We start from the raw sequence: 19,759 nt of genomic DNA, 5'->3' as shown, positions 1-19,759 counted from the left end.
CATGGGTCTCCAAACCAACATGATCTCAAATGCCAAATGGGGAAAACAAAGAGAAAGCCAACCATTTAGCATATGTTTGCCCCAAAATAATCAGTGTTTTCAGAGCTGGGATATTCTTGGACCCTTCATCTTTCTGTTTGCCAAATTGCAGACCACCAGGAAATGACACCAAGGATATTATCTATCGCTGAAAACAAATTACCCCCAAACCTAGTGACTTAAAACAATAACCCTTTATTATATCTGACACAGATTCTGCGGGAATCTGGGAGAGGCTGAGGTGTGTGATTCTGGTGCAGAGTCCTTTGTGAGGCTGCAGTCACAGAGTCAGCCAGGATGCGGTCATCTGGAGGCTTCACTGGGGCTGGAGCATCTCCTCTCAAGGCAGCTCACTCACAAGCATGGAAAGTTCATTCCAGCTGTTGGCAGGAGGCTTCAGTTCCTTGCCGTGTGGACATCTCCATAGGCTGCTCAAGTGGCCTCATGACAGATGTGGTGGTTGGCTTTCCCCAGAGTGAGTAATCCAAAAGAGAGAGCAAGGAGGAAGCCGTGGTGCCTTTTCTGACCCAGTCTCAGAAGCCACACACCATCACTTCTGTCATATTCTATACGTATTAGAATTGAGCCACTGTGTCCAGTCCACTCTCAAGGGGAGGAGAATTGGACTTGTTCTTTTGAAGGAACGAGTGTCAAGGAATTTGTGGATGTATTTTAGCATTACCACACCAAGAAAGAGTTGCAAGAGAGAAGGATGCTGACTAAATGACCAAAACACAAGAAACATTTTTGGGGTAAAAATCCATTTAGGACAAGAACCAGTGCTAACTGGAAACTCTGAAAGAGATCAAGAATTTAAATTTACATGGGATCTGAAGTCCCAGAGTGAGTTATTGGTACAGACATCCTTGAACTTATTGCAATAAAAATCTTTGAATAAAAGAATTTCTGAAAGAAATCTTCTATTGCTGCCACCATGACTAGGAGAATAGACGAAGGATTTAAATCATGGATAAGAAATTCAGAGAGCATAGCCACTATTTTGACTTCTGTCCTTCCAAGTTAACTTTTCCTTTCTTAAGCCTTTGAATTTTCTAAGTGTTGCAATATGCCAACACAACCGAGAGGGTCAAATTCCAGCTCTAGTCTTCACAGCTATTTTTCTCTTCTTCTGAAGGTTTATACTCATTTCTCTGTGCTGTCTGAAAGCAAGATATCATGATCTAATTGCCTAAGAATTTATTTCCAAATAGATGTTGACAGAGTCTGAAAGTCTCAGAAAGACCAGACAGATCATATTCCCCCCTTACTCAAGATTTTTTTAAATTAAAAAAACCCAACTATGATCCCAAAAGAACTTTCCTTTGTGGCACCCGGGGTATTCAGTCAATCAACAAGCATTTCTTGGACACATGATAAAGATAAGAGGTTCGCTAGGACTCATACAATATATTTGGGAGCTAAACAGAAAACAGATGCAGATGAATACAATAATCACAAAAGCAGGATTGAGAGAGAGGACTGGGCTGAGGCAGTTGTCTGAGATGAGGTGGATTTATTAAGGAAAATGTCCCAGAAAAGATGAGCCTTTGCCTGGAACTTAAAGCTATTCTAAATATTTGGGGGCAACCAGGCAAAGGTGGGGAGACAAGAGAAGGAAGACTGAATGTTTGGGCCATCAAAGAGATGAGAAAATGGTGGGCCTGAATATAGAGGGAGATGAGACTGGAAGGGCAGGGCGGGGATGGTGAGCAAGATGGATTTGAAGAAACCGAGCTGCAAAGACTTTGGTGTGGTTGGAGCAAATCCTTTGCAAGAGTGGAAAATTTTTTTCAGCATACTGCTTCTCAAAACAAAACAAAACATAACAAAACAACAACAACAAACCTTTCCCATTAATAGAGACTCTTTGAAAGCTACATCTGTTCTATGGGCCTTGTAGGGAGATGTGGGTTTAAGGTTTTGCCCTGCATTCCAGGGCACATTCCAGTTGCCATCAAGCTTGAAGGTCCACCAACTGTATGTGGGGGAAAGGCTGGAGAGAGGCCAGCGCCTGACTGACTGTCTAATTGATTCATTCATTCATTTATTCATTCGTTCAACAAGCTTGCAGTGAATGCCTTTAGGTTTGAGAGGCAAGTAGGATTAAATATGTTGTTCATGGGGCTGAGACAAGATGGCAGGCAAGTCTCCATTTATTCAGCATAAGTTTCATTTCTCTCTCTCCCTCTTTCTTTCTTTTGTGTGGAAATTATTGAAAGATTTTTCAATGAACATGTATTATGATCCTGCTATGATGTGGCAGGAACTGTGCTAGGTGCCAGGGATACCAAAATGACCAAAACATCATATCAACAATGTGACAACAAACTGAAAGCCTACATATTTCCTTTTCTGCTTCTGGCTTTTGCTTTGCCAGAATGTCTGCTGGAGCGGAGTGGACAGCTGTGCAGCAGGTGAACAGAACCATATTTGCTGTCCAGCTGCTATACCAGCTGTGCCACTCTGACAGTGGCCTCCACCTATCTAACGCCTGCTTCCGCCAATTCAGAACCAAGTTATTTTCATAAGCACATCATGGGATAGCCCAAGTGGTGGTGGAAGTTCTTTAATGCTGTATTTGGAACCAAATGCCTTCTAGTTTCTGGAAACCCATGCACTAGGTGGCTACCTCAACAGCAACAGACACAAGTGAAATGCAGCAATAGTCAAGGAACTTCCCAGCTGCTGGGAGTGGAAGAGTCAATCCCCTCATTTCAGGTGGGATGAGGACCTTGGACACAGGGAAGGACTGACCCAAAGTCATCTGACAGCACAGATGACAAGCCAGGGCTATGCAAGTCTCCTGGCTCTGAATCCATGCTTGCTTTATTATGCCTTTTGTGACATAACCCACCAATGAGTGCAGGTTTTAATCTCTCTCATCCACCTCTCTGCTGGCTGCCCGACTCATGCACACACGTCATGATGGATCCTGGGTGGTTGACATTCAGCACCCTTTGACTTCATTTTTTTTTTCTTTGCAAAATGGCTACTGCCCAGAGCCAGCATCTCTCTTCCAAAAAGTTAACGTGCCAGAAGGGTTTTTGGAAACTGCCTCGATATCTGTCAGGAGCCAGATGAATCGCAGCAATGAACCAATGCACGTCACGAGGATACCTGATTGGCTTACCAATTAGCCACCTCCGCCTCCGGAGGGCAGTTGGAAAGAAGAGAAAAGGTGTTTAGTTTGGGCAAGTACCAAAAGGGCTTTATCATTCTCATCAAGACATCAACGCGGCACATTATATCTCCTCCAAGCCATTCCCCAGGAATGTCTCTCTCCAGATGCTCCAGCAAGAGTAAACTTGTTGTACAAACATTGGGTTATTGTGTCTGAGCTACAGAAGCACCTCTGTGTTAGCGAGAGGGGAGAAACTGGCTGACTTGCGTCTGTTTTTAATGATGTCTCTGCTGCTGGGAAGTTTTGGAAGATGCAGGTAAAATCTTCCCCTATGAAAATGGGGTTGACCTGGGATGAATCATCTTACCTCCACCCGACAGAAGCGCCTCGGTTTGGGTAGGCCCTGGGAGGGACAGGCAGACGTTTTCTCCATCTGGACCCAGCAAGAAGTGTCCCAATGTGGCATCTCTGGAATCTTCTTGAAAATAATCACAAGCGTGGGCAGTGTTAGCACCAGTGCAGGGGAGGGAGGCTGAGCCTGGACCATGCTCCCCAAGTCCCCCGCAGACAGAGGCCAATGAGCTCAGGGCTCACCAGAGCGCAGGGTCAGCCCTACTCCTGGGACTTGGCAGAGCAGGGCCACCATTTAGCCCTGTCCTCTAGAGGTCAATGAAGGATGAACAGGGTGGGGCTGCCCCTAGACCCTGTCATGCCTCTGTGAGAGCCTGGAAGAGGGGGCCCCTCTGTGCTCAAGCAGCCCTACAGGGCAAGGCTAGGCTGGTGAGGGGCACCTGTGTGCGGGACGGGGAGCCCTCTCCTCCAGGTGTATGTAGCCTAGCCCCTGGGCACAGGGCTTGGTGACTGCAGCCTCTGCTTCCCCTCTCTGTCACATGTCTTTGTGCAGTGCTCAGCATGTACAGCCATACCCTGTGGTTCAAATGCTGCAACTGCTTAGTGACTCAAGGGGGCTCAGGCCAAGGAGAAGAGAGTTGTATTTCTTGCAGTTGCTTAGAAAGATTGGAGGTGTTTCTGTAACCTTACCTTCCCCATCTCCAAGGCAAAGGGGTCAGGAGCAGAGCTGGCCACCAGCCATGATTGACGCTTACAAGTATGCAAACACACACACATACACAGAGGCAAGACACACACACATGGAAACACACTCACACATATTTACACAGAATTGTGTGCACACACTCACACACATGCATATATGCACACTCACAAGGCAAGCACGCACACACATAATGCACAACCACACATATGCAAGTGTGTGTGCGTGTATGCACATGTACCACACATGAACACAGACACACACACATCAACACATGCACATTTGTGTGCAGGCACGCCTGCATAATCACATACACACGTAGGGGTGCGTGCATGCACACAAGCGCACACACAGGCACATACATAGGCTATAAGCACACACCTACCCTCACACACACATTCATTTACACACACTCAACCTACACTCTCGAGGCTTCAGCCTGCACTATTCCCATAGTTGTGGCCCTGGCATTCATTCTAATCAGAGACTCCCTTTATGGTGACGTCCGAGGAGGAGTAGGAGTGTGAGTGTGCGTGTGCGTGTGTGTGTGTGGTGTGATTTATCCTGAGCTATGCAACCTCCTAGGAACACCCTTGGTGCTGGCATGACTGTACCTTAAGTTTGGTTCATTTATATCAAAGTTAATAGAGCATCACTGCCATGGAAGTGTAGAAGGGAGGGGTTGTAGGAGAGCGGTGTGGCCTGAGAGAGTTTATAAGGGAAAACGCCGTCTTTGGGGAGAGAGAGAGAGGAAGGGAGGTGAGGGCAGGGAGGGGATCTGATTTTGACCATTTCACCCTTAAACAGAGAGGCTGCAGACACATATGGAGTTATTGATCTATGTATTTGATTTATGCTTACAGGGCTTCACCTGCACCTGCTTCGGGGGGGTCGGGGAGAGAGAGTTAAAGGGTGAGGCATCCTGTCGCAGAGTGAGCCTGAGGTGGCAATGAAAGAAGCGGGGTCTGTTGTCCTCCTGGGGTTCTCGGTCCCCACGCTTCTCTGGGAGTGTGCGTTTCTCAAAGCCCCGACTGTCACTCTGCTGTTGACAGAGACACTTTCTTCACATTGTCCTGCACCCAAACACACACCATCTCCTGCCTCTGGTGCTCAACCGGAGAAAGCAGCCCCGCGCTCCGAGAGGGAGGAACAGCTGGCTGGGCTGCACTGTCTGGAAGACAGTTTGTGGGTTTCCAGCACGGCACCTCCCTAAGGGATATTCAGGGGTAATTTGGACTTTAAGCCGTTTTTGCTTTACGAGCTGCCATTAGCTCAAAGCCCCCACAGAAGCTGTTACTGCACTGTCTCTGCCTTATGGCTGTTGTATGAGCATCTCAGTCTAAGTCACAGAGGGTGTGGCCTTGCTGCCTCACCCTTCAGTAAAAATCCAGAGTCCCTCTCTGCCTGTGAACAGGCCTCAGGCCCTGCTCTGGACTGAGGTGACTTCTCTCTGGGCACTCTTCCTGTTGGCAGGGTCACCAGGCTCCCTCACCTGGGGAGGGTCAGGTCTCGGTGTTGGGCAGTGAACCCCATAGCGTGTCTCCCTGAGGAGCAGGGAGCTGCGTCATCTGTCGCTACAGCACAGCTTGGCAGTGCTGTCGGTGCAGCAAACCCTTAAAGCATGCGCTGACTCTTTAGGAATACTCGTGGTAAACACGAATCCCACTGACATCCTTGCAAACATTGCCCATGTCCCCTTCCCAGTGGAGTGGCTCTCAGACAGCCTCATCAGGGCTGCCACATGGGCCTGGAAGATGACTAAAATGAGCCAGAGCCACAGACAAGACAAGGACCCCATCCGGGCACCCTAGGAGTGATTACCTTGTCCTTCTGCTGGGAGTGTCCCCCTGAGCCGTCTCATGTCCGGGGGGCCTGTGGGGGTGCTGTGGCCTGATGTCCTGGGGCTGTCCAGGCCCCTCGGGCTCTCCGGTCTCTTCCTTCCTTTAATCAGGGACAGTGGTGGGGTCACATTGTGGGGTGGAGCATCATCATCTTCAAGAGCAAAAGGAGACAAAGCACGAGTGAGAGAACCTCTGAACCAGCAAGAAGGAGAAGGAGCCTCTTTTCTAACTTGGTTGACGGCTCCTCTTGTTTAGGGTGGTTTATTCCACCCGTTCTCAACCTTGCCCCTCTTTTCTAGACCTCCTGAAGAGCGGGCCAGCTGTCTCCCAAGGCCGAGGTGAAATCACTCTTGACTAGAACAGTGGCCCCTGGTTGGGCAACCCCAGAACTGGAGGAACTGAGCAGTGGTGGTTGTCACTCTCCTCATACTGATGGGCTCCTGAGAGGGAAGAAAGACAAGAGCGGCTGCGAGGTCCTTCTAGCCCCTGGTGCAGAGGCTCTACCCAGGGGACCCCAGCTTTAGAGCCCATGGGATTATTGGCTACAGAGTTCCAACCACAAAGCAAGTTTTCTCAGCAGAACCAATGATCATGTGGCTTCTCAAGGTCATAAAACACACAGTGGCACCCCCAGGGGGACTGAGAGGGTGCGGGGTGGATGATAGCGCTTCAGAGAGCACGCCTGCCCGTCCTCTCTTTGTCTCTTTCTGAAAATTAGCAGGGACTGCTCTGTCGAGGGTGAAACCCGGAAATCTGCGTGACTGAGACCTTGTCTTTATCTCAGAGAGAGTGTCTTCATTTCATGTTCAACACACGGTTGCTGCTCGCTTAAAAGCTGGCTTCACACACCATCTCAAAATATCACACGCTGCTCGTTTATTACACAAGGAAACGTGTCTTTACCATGGAGGAATCTAGCGACACCACCTTTAACCAAATAACGAAATTTCACACGCCCATAATGGAGCAAATGACAACAAATGGAATAAATATAAAGGGATGTTTTGTGTCCCTTGATGTGATGCGCTGAGAAAGACACAACATCACATATTTGGCTTTTCTTGCTAAAAATGTCTGATCTGAGTCTAATCACGAGGAAACAGACAAATCTAAATTGAGGTTAATTCTGCAAAGTAACTGGCCTGTCCTCTTCAAAAACATCAATGTCATGAAAAACAAGCCTGGGGAAGTGTTCTAGACAAAAAGATTCTAAAGAGATGTGGCAACTAAATACAGTGCATGATCCCGAGTCGAATCCTGGATTGATTGGATAAAAAAACAACTCTAAGGAACACTATTGGTATAATTAGAGAAATTTGAACATGGACTATATATTAGAAAATTGTATCATATCAATGTTAATTTTCTTGATTGTGATAGTTGCATTGTGGTTATGAGGGAGAATATCCTTGCTCTTAGGAGATATGTGCCGATAAGGGATGAAATGCACAAAGTCTGCAATCTACCCTCCATGGGTCAGCAATAAAATCAAATATGTATGTGTGTATGTGCATACACAAAATCTGGCTTCATTTTTATAATATTAGAGGTGAAATAATCCAGGGCTGAGCAAGTAAACGGGTGTGTGCCACCTGCACAGCAATGGGACTGTCCCAGTTCCTAGCTCAGAACACCTTGCCCAGGGACCCCTGTGTGAGAAAGACTGCCTCAAAAAACTTGATTCTTTGGATCCCTTTCCTTATGTGTCTACTACGAGGTTGGGTCACATACTGAACTAACACCCAGGTACCAGGGACTTCTAGACCAGTTGCCCCCTGGCTGGGTGTCAGAGGAGGGACAAGCTATAGGTACGTGGTCCCTGGTGGACACAGCAGCTCAAAACAAGCGGAGGGCAGTGCGAGGTGGACAACATCAAAGATGCGATTTGCCGGTGTCGCCACCGCCCGTGGTGGCTCAGGCCGTGCTCCTGTCGCTGCGGCCGCAGGGGGAAAGCTGCTTTCTTACTTGTTTGCACACAGAGCGACCCTTGCCCATATAGTATCTGGATTTTTTAAAAGGAAACTTCAAAGTCTTTCGGGTGATGAACTCTCACTTAAGAGACAGAGTAAACAAGCCCTTGACCCAATAATCAAAGGGAGTTCTCCAAACTGAAACGTCTCAAGAGCGTCCTGACCTGGGCTCATCGTTCTGTTTATTCTGGAAGGCAGTGTGGTGCAGTGGGAGGATGCTGGCACAGACGGCCTGAGCTCCAGTCCCAGCCTGGCCACCTGCAGCCGTGTGACTGCAGACAAGTTAGCTCTCAGGGCTGATCTGGGAGGTGAGGGTAGGATTGTTGTGAGCAGTGAACAAGATAAGATGTGTTAGAGACTAAGGCCAGAGCCTGGCACAGAGGAAGAACTCCATAAATATCAATGTTTCTCCTTCTCCTTCTTCTGAATCCACTGGTCAGGGGTCACTTAACATTTGTGATACTGTCATCTCGCCCTTCGGAAAGGAGTTTCAGTTTTCTGAAAATGAGGGGCTTTCTAATTATGGTCAACTTAGCGAACATGTAAAGATATACACTTAGATGCCCCCATGTGTATAATTTCAAATGTCTGTATGATGTTTTAAAAAATTAGAGTGACTTTTATTGATATTATGGACTTTTTAGTGAATAAATACATATTCCTAAACAGATTAGAAAGCAAATTTCATTGGTTAAAAACATAAGATAAACTATAGAGCATGCAGCAAATTTTTAGTAAAAGTTTGGTGCTATTTTACATCTACAACCAGAAAACATTAGCAGGGGGATGATTTAGTGAGTCAGTAACTTATGAGCTAGACACTAGTTGCTTTGACGGCAGCACCTCGGTTAAGACAGCTGCTGTCTGAACAAAAGCCATCTTCAGGTGGCGGGGGGAGCTGACCTCCCTTCTAGCTCCTTTCTTGCTGAGGATCCTTATGTGCTGCCTTGCTTCCCTGCGGAGTGAGACTCCTGTGGAGTGCTGGAGGGCGGGAGGGGCTACCTTGAGGCGAGAGTGTGTCCCTGCCGGTGTCCACTGGGAGACGCACTGTTAGCTGCCTTGGCCTCACTGGGGACGTGTGCTTCAGGGGAGTCCTCCAGAAAGGCCTGGCCTCTTGGGTTTCTGCTCCTGGCTCAGGGTGTGGAGCTCCTAGGAGACAACGAGACAGCCAAGTTGTAGTAGATGTCTGTGGTTTTTGCCAGCTTTGTCTTCTTTTGGGGGCGCCATATCTCCCCAGCGCACACCGTGTGGATTGGGCATAGCTGTGTCCGTTCCCTGACTCCAGGGATGGGCATGTGACTGCAGTCTGGCTACTGAGAGCACCTCATCGCCTCAGCCACAGGGACTGGGTCCAGGGGGCACATAGCCCAGTCAGAGGCAGATCTGGTACTTTTGCAAGAGCTCTTAAGAGGCATATCCTTTCTACTGGGGTTAACAGGTACGAGGTTAGCATGGAATTACAAGAGGCCATCTTTACCACTACGTGGTGACAGCCTGCTTGAGAGGAAAGGCTCCAGAGCTGAGAGACTTAGACGAATAGTGCCCAGATGACTTTTCTGAGACCTGGATCCAACCGAGCCTGGAGTTAGCTGATCCTTGCCTGACCCAATTACATGAGCTAATACATCCTTTTTTTTGCTTAAGACAGTTTGAGTTAGGCTTCTGACACGTTGCTGAAAGAGACCTCACTGACATACAAAAGAAGGAAGAACTCCATGGATCACTTTCTCTGAACTTCTATTCCTATTTTTCATTTGGCAGTGTGTTGGCAAGCTCAATGTGTCTAATAACTTTAAAAATCTGGTTCACGATGGCCTGGCAACATTCCTTCTAGGGTCATCATGGAAGATACTCAGGATTTAACTGAATCCTGCTAATAGTCTTGTCTTGGTATCTGTTTATTCCAGCGTTTTGACATCTGGGACCTTACTGACCCTGGGAAGTCTGTCCCTCCCAGGGCTAGCCAATTCCTAGAGATAGTAAAGGACCATCTGTGAGTTCATATTTCATATGCAAATTCACCAATCCAGGGCTCCTAACCCGCAGGGCTCCTTTATCCCAGCTCTTACACTCCCAGGCCACTATCCCCCTGCCTTAGACACCCTGGGGCCAGCCCCTGTGCCCAGAGCCTGCCAAAACTATGCAAACTAGCCAACTGCAAACCTGCTTACCCGCCCTGTCCATTCCTTCCCCTAAAACGGCAATCCTCTTGCCCATTCCCCACTCACCAGCCCTTCTGCCTCCTAACTGACCCCAGTGTTTCTGCATGTGGCCCTGCATGGCCTGGTGTGCCCCCTCCTCTTGGGAACTGTGAGTAACAAACTATCTTTTCAATAGCAATTGTCTCCTGATCTCTTGGCTTTACCGTACCTGAATAATAATAAAACTTACATTTAAAAAACTGTCTTTTGGGGCCGGCCCGGTGGCGCAAGCGGTTAAGTGCACACGTTCCGCTGTGGCGGCCCGGGGTTCGCCGGTTCGAATCCCGGGTGTGCACAGACGCACCGCGTGTTAAGCCATGCTGTGGTGGCGTCCCATATAAAGTGGAGGAAGATGGGCACGGATGTTAGCCCAGGGCCAGTCTTCCTCAGCAAAAAAAAGAGGAGGATTGGCATTGGATGTTAACTCAGGGCTAGTCCTCCTCACAAAAAAAAACACAAAAAACTCTCTTTTTTTTAGGAGCCACGTAATTTTTTTTGAAAGGTAAAATTATATACAGTGAAACACACAGATCTTAAGTGTACAATTCACTGAATTTCAACAAATGTATATATCTATGCAACCAACCAAGATTTAGAACATTTTCATTACCTCAGAAAATCCCTTATACCCCCTTCCATTGACTGGTCTTTCAAGCCCAACAGTTAGGCATTCTTCTTCATAGTGAGAATTCCAAACAGACACAGAACAAAAATTCTCTGAGAAATCAGTAGCAGTTTCTGCTGAAGTTTCTACAAAGCTCAGAACTAGGACTCCCTCAACACTAACGTCAGCTGTTTAAAGCTGAACCTTTTGCCTCAGGCTAACCAGAGAGGTCCCAGGAGCAAGAACGTGTCTTAGGCCAGGGTGCTGTGGAATGACTGGAGGAGCTCAGAAAGAATTCTTCCTTGGGGTGCAGGGTTAGTGACCACTCAGAAGCCTCCTTCAAAAAGCCGTCCTGAGTCTCTGGTTGGAATGATCTCTCCCTTACCCGTACTCTCTTAGCACCTCGCTTAGAAGCACAAAATCTCTGCCCTGACAAAGATTGTAGAAATCATCTAATGTTACGTAATAACCTAATTCAAAATCGGGAAAGTGGCTCTTCAAACTTTTATCTTTCTTTTATAAAATGAAGATCCAGAGATCCTTTTTACTTTGGCTGCCAGGAAACTCATCTAAATCCAGTGCTTACCTAAAGCAATGAATTCATCCCAGCTGTCTGATAACATCATTTCTCTACTCTTTTAACCAGTTTTTTTCCAACTTCAATTTTAGTTATGCTGTTTTATACATTGTGTTTATTTTTTGTAAACTGCCTTAAAATTTTCGCACCTTTATAACATCTGTGGTGCATTGGACTTATTTGTGTGTATGCCTGACTTCCATTCTGTGCCAAACCTTAGCAGAATGCACTGCTTAATGAAGGTCTCAATAAATATTTAAAAAATTGCGTTGAATATGACCAGAAGAGACCTACTTCTCGATTTATTCTTTTTCCTTCTTTTAATAAAAGTTCTCTGAAGGGGATGACCCTGGGGAGGGTCAGCCATGATTTAGGAGATGGTTGCGTTAGTGGGACCCACACCCTGGTCCTTCCTGGCCTGTCCAAGTTCCCTCAGGAGACCCACCCACAGGGACCGACCTCTTTCGTGTGGTGTTTCTTTTGGGGGGTGCTGAGTGTGGAAATGAATCTCCACTGGGAAGATGAAGAGCTCTGCAGGGGGCTCAGGGGCTTTAACTTGACTCCTCGGGGGGTCCAGGGCTCTAGGTGGTTCTTCTGAGATAGGCGGTAATTTCAAAGCTTTTGATGCCTGGAGAAAATTGAAAAACAAAACAAAACCCAATATGGCAGGTATCTCAACCCTGCGGCCTGCGGAGGACAAATGACAGTGTGTCTCGTTGTATCTGCAGCACCAGGAGCTGCTAGGCGTGATGTGGCTTCAGCCCCAGGGCTGAAGTGACGCTGACCCACCAGGGAGCCGGGTGTCTGTCCAGGGGCCCTGCTTGGCCTCTTGGGAACACAGCTGTGCCCCCGTTAATCCAGCCTCCGAGTCCTCTGAGAAGTAGGAACAGATCAATTCCAGAGCCTTTGGGAGGAAATATGGTCTTTCTTGACCTCGCAGTCGGGGAAGCCGAGCCGGGTTGAAATGACGCTGCTGCTTGCTACGTACGGAGAGAGAAGTCGAGGTGTCTGATCAAGGGGAAAAAGCAAAGCTGCTAGGGAAGAAAGGATGGAAAACGGGACCATGAGTTTGTGTCTGCTCACCTCCTGTAACCGCCGCAAGCCTCCACTTCCTCTCTGTGAAATGGGAGCAGCCATCCCACAGCTCACAAGGCTGCTGCGAGGGCCGAGTGAGCTGATGACATGCGGTCACAGTCGTTTTGGAACCAGGACTATTTCTGTGGTATTTCTTTGAGAGCAGGCTCTTCTCTCCTTAGAGTTTAATACCCAGTCTCACCACTAGCAGAATACCTAGGCATCCCCACGCTTCTGCAATATGAACGTGGGTAAAAAAGAATCTCTGTGTGTCAGAATCAGCCACGACTCTAGCTCAGTTTCTTTGTGTCCAGAAAACCTCAAAACGTGTGTGTGTGTGTGTATGTGTGTATACATACGTGTATATACACAGAGAGAGAGAGAGACATACACAAGGGGTAGGACTTAGAGCCTCCTGTTTCCAGTTAGGCAGAAGCTGCTGAAAATTTCTCCTTTTAGTTTGCAGCTTTTAATGTATGATCTTGGCTCTGTGAGATGTATATGTGTGCTGGGTGTCAGGGAGTCCAGTTTCACAGGAGGAAAAATAAAAACAGTTCTCACTGTTTTAGTGCTCAAAAAGAAAAGAGATCAAAACACACGTAACCGCCCTACGTGCTTAGAGTTGAATGAGGAAGGAAATTTAACCAAACATATGCAGGGTAACATTTATAATTTCGAGACATTAAGCAAATGATTAACCAGAGGCACGCACACAGGATCTCTGTCCCTGGAGCCCTTCCCTGCCCAGGTGCCAGCCGCCCGCCAACCGCCCTTTTCTGAATTCTGAGCTTGCGCATCTTGTGTGACAAGGTTTGCGTTGAGAAATCGATGCGGAAACTCAGATGATTTGTGTGAGATATGGCTGACAAACCAAGCCTTAATTTCTTTATTCTGATTAAAAATTTACAGACTTTTGACATAGTAGAAAATTTTGCTTTCCTCTGCTGAACCACAGACACAGGTTGAAGGAAGGGACTCCTGTCCTCGGAGCCTGGCTCGGCTCTGGGCTGACCTGGGGTGTGAGATTGAGGGCTTCCCTTAGGTCTACAGTGACTCTGGCAGGTCAGGCCTGCTGTTTACTCCTGGTCCAAAGGAACCTGGGAAGACAGAGGCCCTTCTGGTGTGGATGGAAAAGTTTAGATCCGCTTAGACACAGGAAATCTGAGAAAATCCTGAACAGACTAAAAACAACCTCCCTCGCTGGCACCAGGACCACCTGGAGCGCCCGTGGCTCCTCCAAGGCCATTTCAGCTGACACGAATCCCCACCAGTAACTAACACTGCTGTAGTTCCCAAGTGGACACGAGATACTTTCACAAAACTGCATCGTCCCCTTTCATCCTTCCATCAGCCCTGCGAGGTTGACATTATTCTCCAAGCACACGGATGAGGTCGCTGCAGCTCAGAGGGGTGAGTGACCTGCTCAAGCTCACAGCCACTACAGGGCAGAGCATGGGGAGGCCCTGCTCGTCCTACGCAGCACAGGGACCTCCAAACCACCGGAGACCCACTTAGAATTGCAAGACAGGACCGGGCCAGAGACAGCAAAGGATGTCTCTAAGGAAGAAGGTGTACTTGACTTCTGAAGCGGTTGGTAAACTTGCAAAATTTACCATATGTTTTCAAAGGTGACAGACCCTCAATTAAGCAAAACCATTGCTGGATTCAAAATCTCCAGCATTTTGAATTTGAAGTGGGTCAATCTCTTACAAGCTCAAATTCTGTCCTTACGTGTTTACAGTATGCCCCAGCCTCTTAACAGAACAAAGGATTCTGCTGCCGCCAGAGAGGGCGGAAATATCATATGCTTTAAGGTAGAACTGGGGCAGCTGAAATTCCTTTACCTATGCTTCACTGTTTTCAGCATTTAGTAAATTACTACAACTTTGTTCCAGCTCCACTTGGTGAGCTCAGGAGCAAGCAGGGCCAGTCCTCTGTTGGACACATCCCTTTGAGTCACCTCATTCCTAGATCGAGAGTAATCTTTTAAACACACACACACACACACACACACACACACACACACACACACCTTTTTCTTCTTCACTTCCCCAGGTGTGTGTTTTTCTGAGGCAGTGGCAGGCACTACAGGAGGGAAAAAGCATCTTTCAGGAGGAGGCTCCGGTAACAAGTGGCTGCTTCTGCCCTTGTGGAGTTTCCGGTTCCCTTGTTTGTCTGTAGAAACAGGAGGGGAAGGAGAGCTGATCAGCTGCAGGTATCTGGGTGGACGGTTGACTTGCAACTTTTATCTCTTTGGGGTTAATGAGAGGCAAAGAGAAGACTGGCACTGAGACAGCCGTGGCTTTGGCTGGGCAGGTTCAGGGAGCCCTCATCTCGTTATCCGGGTGGGGTTCTTGCTGGCTGAGTCAGGTGATGGAGAGAATGAAAACCCTAATAATAATAAATATGCGTTACGTGCTAAATGTGGGACAAGGATGGTGCAAAGAATTTTACATGCATTAACTCAATCCCTGCAATAGCCCCATGGAAGTATTATTAGAACCCCCATTCCGCAGACGGGGAAACTGAGCAAGATTAAATAACTTGCCCAAGATCATAGCTAGTAAGTGGGAGTAATCTGAACCCGGGCGGTCTGATTGCAGGATGCGTGTAGTTGAGTATTGGGCAAAGAGGAGTCTCATTCCCACCTCTGACTGGACTGTGGCTATTATTTCTAAGTGGCACGAGGAGGTGACACCCCGAGGACCTCAGTGTTCTCCAATGAGCTCTGCATGACTAGGTTTACTCAGATAACAAGCAAGACTTCTTACCGCTGAGGTCTGCCTTCCTGCTGGGGAAGGCGCCTCCATGGAACGTAATGTGGGGTTTGTCACCCAGGAGACAAGAATGCCCGATGTGGGCGTGCCCAAGGGCCACCCTGGAGGTCCGCTGTGTTTTCTCACTGCGGCTTGCCTTCGAAGCGTGTACACGGCGGTGATTCTCTATGGCCGTGTCCTGGGGAACGACAGAGACACGTTCCCGTGAGCAGGCTTTTGTGAGGGAACAGAGCAGGTTCCTCTAACAGTAAGACCTTGTGGCTAGACTTGTGGTTCCAAGCATAAAATCTCCTTTGCAGCCTGGGAAGAAAACCATGCTTATAGTAGCGAGATCTCTAAGGCTGTTTATTACAATAAAACATGTTATTGTTGGTGAGAGAAAGAATGACATTTAGCTATGCCTGACATGTACTGCCTTCTTGCAAAAAAAATCAAAAATCAAAATGAAGCGCTAGTATCGTTGTCTTTGTCCATCATAAGCTGTCTCTCCCCTCTCCCCTCCGCTGTGTGGCGCCTCTCTTCTCCCCCGTCCCGGTTCTCACTGGCACATGACCTTCTTGTAAGTCGAATAAGTTTATTCAAGATAGGAGCCTGTGTTGTCTGTGTTGCTCTGTACCACTGTCATCTTCTACACACACGCACACACACAGGCTTGCGAGTTTAGAAAGCATTTTTATGTTTTAGTTCATTTAATCCTCATAGCGACCTTGTAAGGTATACGTAATAACAGCTCCATTTTGCAGAAGAGGTAATTCAGGCTCAAGGTTAGTGAAGTTTTTTGGACAGGCCCACCACAACCAGTAAGATGTAGCACTCAAACCGAGGCTTTTCCGACTCTAAGGCTGAGACCCCTTTTTTCTAGAGAAGACCACATCTGCCTAGATGGGGCGAAGAGAGTGGGGAAGATCTGTGGTTAAACAAGTTTGGAAAACCATGAGTAAAGTTAAACTGGCTCCTTTAGCGATTGAACGTCTCAAACAGTGCCCTGGGCCTCTCGGGAGGAGAGAACGGTACGCGGCATTTCCCAAATGTAGTTGGCTGGGAACCCCTTTTTTCGTGGAGCATCTGGCAATGCTAGGGTTCCACAGGTGACACTTAGGGAGACAGTGGTCCAGAGGGTCAAAGTACTCTTCTCTTCTCTGGAAAACCCTGAGAAATGGTGAAGGGAGGAAGCTACCCCTCTGAGGTCAAGAAGAACTGTGTCAGGGGCCCATTAGAAAGGGTACCTCCGCGGGGGCTTCATCTCCCTGCCAGGGCTGCTTCCTGAGTGGCGGTACGTGAGTCCCCCGACTGCCGTAGTGCTTGGGTACAGAGCCCTGGTCCACGTGTCCAGCCCCAGCTTCCCCTTCATCTGGGCCCTGCTGACCTGCAAAGGTGAACAGCGGGTCAGCCAGAGATGGGCACGGTGCTCTTAGCTGCTTCCCAACTGGCTCTCTTCCTGCTTTTCTGAGAAAAAGTGTTGGTCAAGGCGCTTGTTCCTCCCCCTTCCCTATTTCTGCTAGTTCTCCATGACAGTGGCAGCCAGGTGGGTGGAACAGAGCTGCCCTGGGAGCCAGGAGACTCAGGGTTGAGTTTTCATCTCTTGGACTCAGTTTCCTCATCTGTAAAATGGGGATCCTGATTCCTTGCCCTCTCTTCCTTGCAGAGTTGTCTGGAGCTCAAATAAGATAATGAGTGTGACAGCCCTTTGTAAACTGAGGGACTAGTGGGTGACAGCAGTGTGATCACGGTGGGTGACCTGCAGCCTTGCTCTGCTGTCACTGGGATGCTCAGTCTGAAGCAACTGACTTCCTGGGCTGTCTGCCGGTTGTTCACTTGTGGACAAACCTCTGCCGAATGCACTGCGGGGGGACTGCTGCTTAGCTCTCTGCCGGTACCCTGGCTGTGCAGCCCTCAGGAAGGATCTGAGTCAACCAATGATTCCGGCATAGTTAACAAATCTTTCATCGATGGTTGAAAGGTCCTGCAGCTATTCTCATCACTCACTCGAGGGAGATTTACTGCTGAAACAGTCTGGCAAAGCTCCCTTGTTTGGAGCCGCTTTAGCAACACCCCCACTCTCAGCGTGCGGCTCTGTGGAACAATGTGGGGCTGTCTTTCATCTGAGGGCTCTGGAAGCCTTCAGGCGCCCAGAGTATGTTGGAGCCCTGGACGTCTGGGGGCTCCCGGCCAGCCTCACCTTGCCTCTGTATTCCCCAACGCTGGTCATTCCCTACATCATTCCCATCCTTGGTGTCGTGGGTCAAGAGTCGTGCCCACATGTGTGGCTACTCCCTCCCTCCAGCTCTCCTACCTCTGCCCATTGGCGCCTGAAGGTACTCTGGGTCTGAGCTGATGCCAAGGGTGTTGGTGGAACAGATGCTCACTCAGGCTCAGGTTCAAAGGGGGCTGCTCAGGTTTTGTGGCCCAGGGAAGCCTGTTGAGCCCTGGGAACCCCTCAATCTGAGGAGGCCCAGGGCCACGTAAAGCCTGCCCCCAAGAGGACGTCAACTCCACACAGGGTGTGGCACTAAAGACCTTTTTGTGTATTCTAGATGATTCTTTGGGGTCAAGCCAGATTTTACGTCCATCCTCCCTGGTCAGATTTACTTGGAACCAAGTGCATTTCTGAGGGTAGAGGAAGTGAAACTCTGGCCAAGTGGGCAGGGGGATATAGAGAGGCATTCTCTGAATGCCTCAGGTATTCTCTGAATACCTGAATCCCAGGTAATATTGAACATATGACTCAATCTGTGCAAGGGAAACCAAGATTATTCTCAGTAAACATCATCTCTGGCTCATTTTTTTATGCTTAATAGAAACAGGTTTAGAAACAAGGTCTTGGAAGTTTCAGTTGTTGAAAGGACACCACAAAACTTTGTCTCTGTATTTCACATATGGATTCAGATCAACCAAATAATGTGCACTGGGGTAGCAATTTCGAGCTCTTAGAGAGCTTTCTGGCTGTGTCTTCTCCTGTGATTTTTCACAACGACCCAGAGAGGGTGGAATGCACACACCATTTCCCCCATTTTACAGATGAGCAAACTGAGGATGCAGGAAACATAAATGACTTGGCCAACATCACACTGTTGGGGGATCTGGGATCTTCAGCCAGGACTTTTGCTACCTTTGCAAATAAAGTGTCTGGCAAAGAGTAGGAGGCCAAAGGAAGATAAAGTTAAACCAATAAAACCATCAGTCTGGGTTCAAGTTACTGCCCCTGAGCTGTTTTTACTTCTTTACAAATTGGTTTTTCGTTCCTGTGATCATGGGCAAGTGGGCATTGCGATTAGTTAATAATCATACTTAACAGACACAAGCTAGGGAGGTCTATAACTAACATTTATTGAGCACTTAGGGTGTACATTATCCCATGTAACTGCCACATCCAACCCTGTGAGGCAAAGGTGGGTGTGGTCATCTCCATTTTATAGAGGAGGAAAATGAGGCCCAGGGAGGTCACATGGCTTGGAATCTGGAGCTAATGGCCACATGTCAAATCACTATCCTACATTGCCTCTCTGTTTTCTGTCTGATTGTGACAGCTCCTTGGTATATGGCCTCAATTAGGGACATCACTTAATCTCTTAGGTGTGCAATGTTGATCCACCCCAAAAATGGGAGTACTGCAATCCACTGTCCAGTATTTTTGGATCCTAGGGCATTGTCTAAGGATATTAACTGGAGACAGTAGGATTTTTGAAGAGAGAGAGCATAAGGCAATGGGTAGGTGGGGTGCCACCTGGGGAAGGGCAGCAGGTCCCAACACAGGAGCATTCCCTGGGCGAGTTCACTACTCCCAGGACATGGATGGCCCAGAACCTCGATCTCTTCAGTGCCCCAGAATCAACTGGTCTCAAGGATGTTGACCCACAAGTGCATAGAGACTGGTGTGTAGACCAGGGTATTAATTTACAAAGAGAAATACGGTTGCCTGAGCAGCATATTTCCTGTAGATGAACTACATATGGACCAGATAACGACCAAAACTCCCTGCTGCCAGAGTCAAGGCTCAAGGTAAGTGTATGGCACCAGACTCTGAGAACCTGCTGCGTTCTTCTTCGCTCATTTGATAGACCAGATGCTGTACTTATTCTGACCAGATGCTTTGACAAGAACCGGGCACTACCATTATTTCTGGAAAATTCCATTTTCGTTTCAGAAAAATTAACTTTATATTATGTTAGGCTCTTGTTCTTTCCTTCTGTTTTCTCAAAAACTCTGGTACCAGCCAAGGCCCCATTTTTTGTACATTAGTGCTACCCAGTCATCTTTTCCCATCTGCCTTAGCAAAGGCAACTTCTCGCTCTTTTAATGCTTCAAGTTCCCAAGAACAATATTGACAGGTAAAATCCCTGTAGTTCTCAACAGCCTAGAGACAGCTCACAATAATTTTCTTTGCAGTGATGAGGTAGGGCTTATCACGCCCATTACAGAGATGAGCAAACAGAAGCTAGGAGAGGTTAAGTGATTGCTGAAGATCTTATATCTAGTAAGAGAGAAAACAACCTTTGCGATC

General features: G+C 47.9%; 1 protein-coding gene across 2 annotated transcripts in view; it reads right to left on the bottom strand.

Moving 5' to 3' along the window:
* Nucleotides 1-19,759, bottom strand: part of KIAA2012 (KIAA2012 ortholog) — a 105,814-nt gene that overhangs the window by 63,019 nt on the left and 23,036 nt on the right. The window contains exons 5-11 of one of the 2 annotated variants that reach the window (XM_058548653.1): nt 16,485-16,624; nt 15,253-15,436; nt 14,514-14,656; nt 11,867-12,035; nt 9,028-9,174; nt 6,036-6,206; nt 3,528-3,638 (exon numbers count right to left, since the gene is read on the bottom strand). In XM_058548653.1, the coding sequence (XP_058404636.1) occupies nt 3,528-3,638; nt 6,036-6,206; nt 9,028-9,174; nt 11,867-12,035; nt 14,514-14,656; nt 15,253-15,436; nt 16,485-16,624 (1,065 nt within the window). The remainder of the gene's footprint in view (nt 1-3,527; nt 3,639-6,035; nt 6,207-9,027; nt 9,175-11,866; nt 12,036-14,513; nt 14,657-15,252; nt 15,437-16,484; nt 16,625-19,759) is intronic. The other variant, XM_058548654.1, reaches the window with a different exon arrangement.

This window comes from Diceros bicornis, chromosome 10 (assembly GCF_020826845.1).
Source record: "Diceros bicornis minor isolate mBicDic1 chromosome 10, mDicBic1.mat.cur, whole genome shotgun sequence".
Lineage (NCBI taxonomy): Eukaryota > Metazoa > Chordata > Mammalia > Perissodactyla > Rhinocerotidae > Diceros > Diceros bicornis.
This window is presented reverse-complemented; position numbering and strand designations above follow the sequence as displayed.